Consider the following 2,036-nt stretch of genomic DNA (forward strand, 5'->3'; position numbering starts at 1 on the left):
AAGCATCAACACAGCAGAAAATTTTCAATATATAAAATAATGTAGAACATTGACAAAGTTGTTTAGTTCTCTTTCCTTAGGTATCTGTGTATGAAAATAATTTTCACATGGGATACTTACAGAATCTGTTGCAAATACATGATTTTTTATGACTACTATGCTACAATTCTACAAATATTCTGATAACCATTGTAGATTATCTTTGGGTAGAAATTGGACTGTAATTTGTCTTATTATTAATAGCAATTTATACCCCACAGCAACAAAAAGTATATTAAAAAAAAAGTTCCAAAGGATAACAAAAAAAATCATTTTCAGCTACTTCCAATATCTAAGACCTTGGAAGATGCACAAGCTGGTTTTATATCCCTTAAGATATAAGATACATACAATGCAATTAGTTTTTAGCTTCTGTTCTAAAAAGAAGAAAGATGTTAGGGTTTCCTTTCCATACTTTTTTAATAGGAAAAAAAAATCCATTCTCTGAAAAACATTCTCTTGTTCATTTAACCATCCAAGTGTTTTCAGACTCACCAGAAAACTACAGGTTCTGCTTTGCCAGTAGGTCACTGTTCACTTATAAAATTTTATTTTCTTTAATTACCAACACTATATTTTTCTCTTTCGTGCAAGCATTAACCAAAATCTGAACCCAGTTACAAGACTGCAGCGGGCTTTTGCAATACTGAAGTACAGACAATTTTCAATTAATTTTCCCTAACTTAATTACATTACTATTTCTGTAAATAAAAGTCAAGACAATAGAATATTAACAAAACTTTATTCAAATCAACATTTTTTTTTCTAAATATATTTCCTATTTACATAAACATTGTTTCACAATATTTAGTTTCATTCCCAGATGTCTTTTCTAACTTAAAATGCTGAAGAATGCTTTTTCAGCATTTGCAAGTTACCAGTTGAATATCACCAACCCATGAAGAAATCATCCACTTACAAAATACTTCCACAAGCTCAAAATCCATCTGCATTTTGATATTGTGTCATCCACTTCTTTAAAACTTTCCTCAACTTTCCACTTTTCTTCCGAGATCAGATACTTCATCGTCAGGATTCAGATCTTGATTTCTCTCTTCTGTCTTTGGAGGTTGTTCATTTCTTGCTTTGAAATTACCACTTTTTTCTGTCTTAGCTTCTTTGGCAGGTGCAATAAAAAATTTTATGTCTCCGCCCTTAACACGTCGCTGCAGAATGCGGCCTCCAAAACCCACTACATCGGCTTCAAGGGTTTTGTAAATATTCTCCTATAGAATGGCAACAAAAATGAAAAATAAATCAGCCAGGTAGACAAAAATCATATTTATAAATAACAGCATACTCAAAGTGATGCTTATATACAGAAAGAACTTAAGTCTGAAAATTCACATAATCATGTTATATTTTCCTATAATCCAAATCTAGAAACTTACTGTTTATATTCATCTAAAATCAAACACAAAGATCAATATTTATATACAATGTGTACATACATCTAAAATTGTGAACATTTCTTTAAAAACATAAATTGAAAAAATCACTGGTACCATTTGTATCATTAATCTACCTCTAGAAAGATATATCATCATAATATAATAATGAATAAAGACACTGATAAATAAATACATTGATAAGTGAATAAATAAAGAAACTGATAAATAATAGTCACATTACAAAACTCAAATCATTCAGAATCTATTAAACTTTCATACAATGCATATATTTCTTATGTTTGTTCATATTTCCTTCTTAATCAATGATATGATAATATTATAAAATAACATTATAACATAATTTTCACCACAATACCAACCAAACAAATACAGTGAAAGGAAACCTGAACAAAAACAAATAATTAAGTATGACCATACTAGTTTAATGTCATACCCAAACCATGTGGGAGTTTTTGTCCGATATAAAACTTTTAGAAATAACTATACATAAAAACTGATGCTAATTAGCCCTTTGGCACCAGGTAATGTATAGTAGTTTTGTTCTGTAAATTTATGGCACTGCTACGTCACTAGAGTCAATGAGTA

The 2,036-nt window shown here is 29.4% G+C and overlaps 1 protein-coding gene across 1 annotated transcript in view; it reads right to left on the reverse strand.

Annotated features, from left to right (window-relative positions):
- Positions 1 to 489: 489 nt before the first annotated feature.
- The window catches only part of LOC119586838 (translation initiation factor IF-3-like), a 7,258-nt gene continuing 5,711 nt past the window's right edge, over positions 490 to 2,036 (reverse strand). The window contains exon 4 of the mRNA XM_037935566.1: positions 490 to 1,265. Within this exon, the coding sequence (XP_037791494.1) occupies positions 1,029 to 1,265 (237 nt within the window). The 3' untranslated portion in view covers positions 490 to 1,028. The remainder of the gene's footprint in view (positions 1,266 to 2,036) is intronic.

Source organism: Penaeus monodon, chromosome 22 (assembly GCF_015228065.2).
Source record: "Penaeus monodon isolate SGIC_2016 chromosome 22, NSTDA_Pmon_1, whole genome shotgun sequence".
NCBI classification, from domain to species: Eukaryota; Metazoa; Arthropoda; class Malacostraca; order Decapoda; family Penaeidae; genus Penaeus; species Penaeus monodon.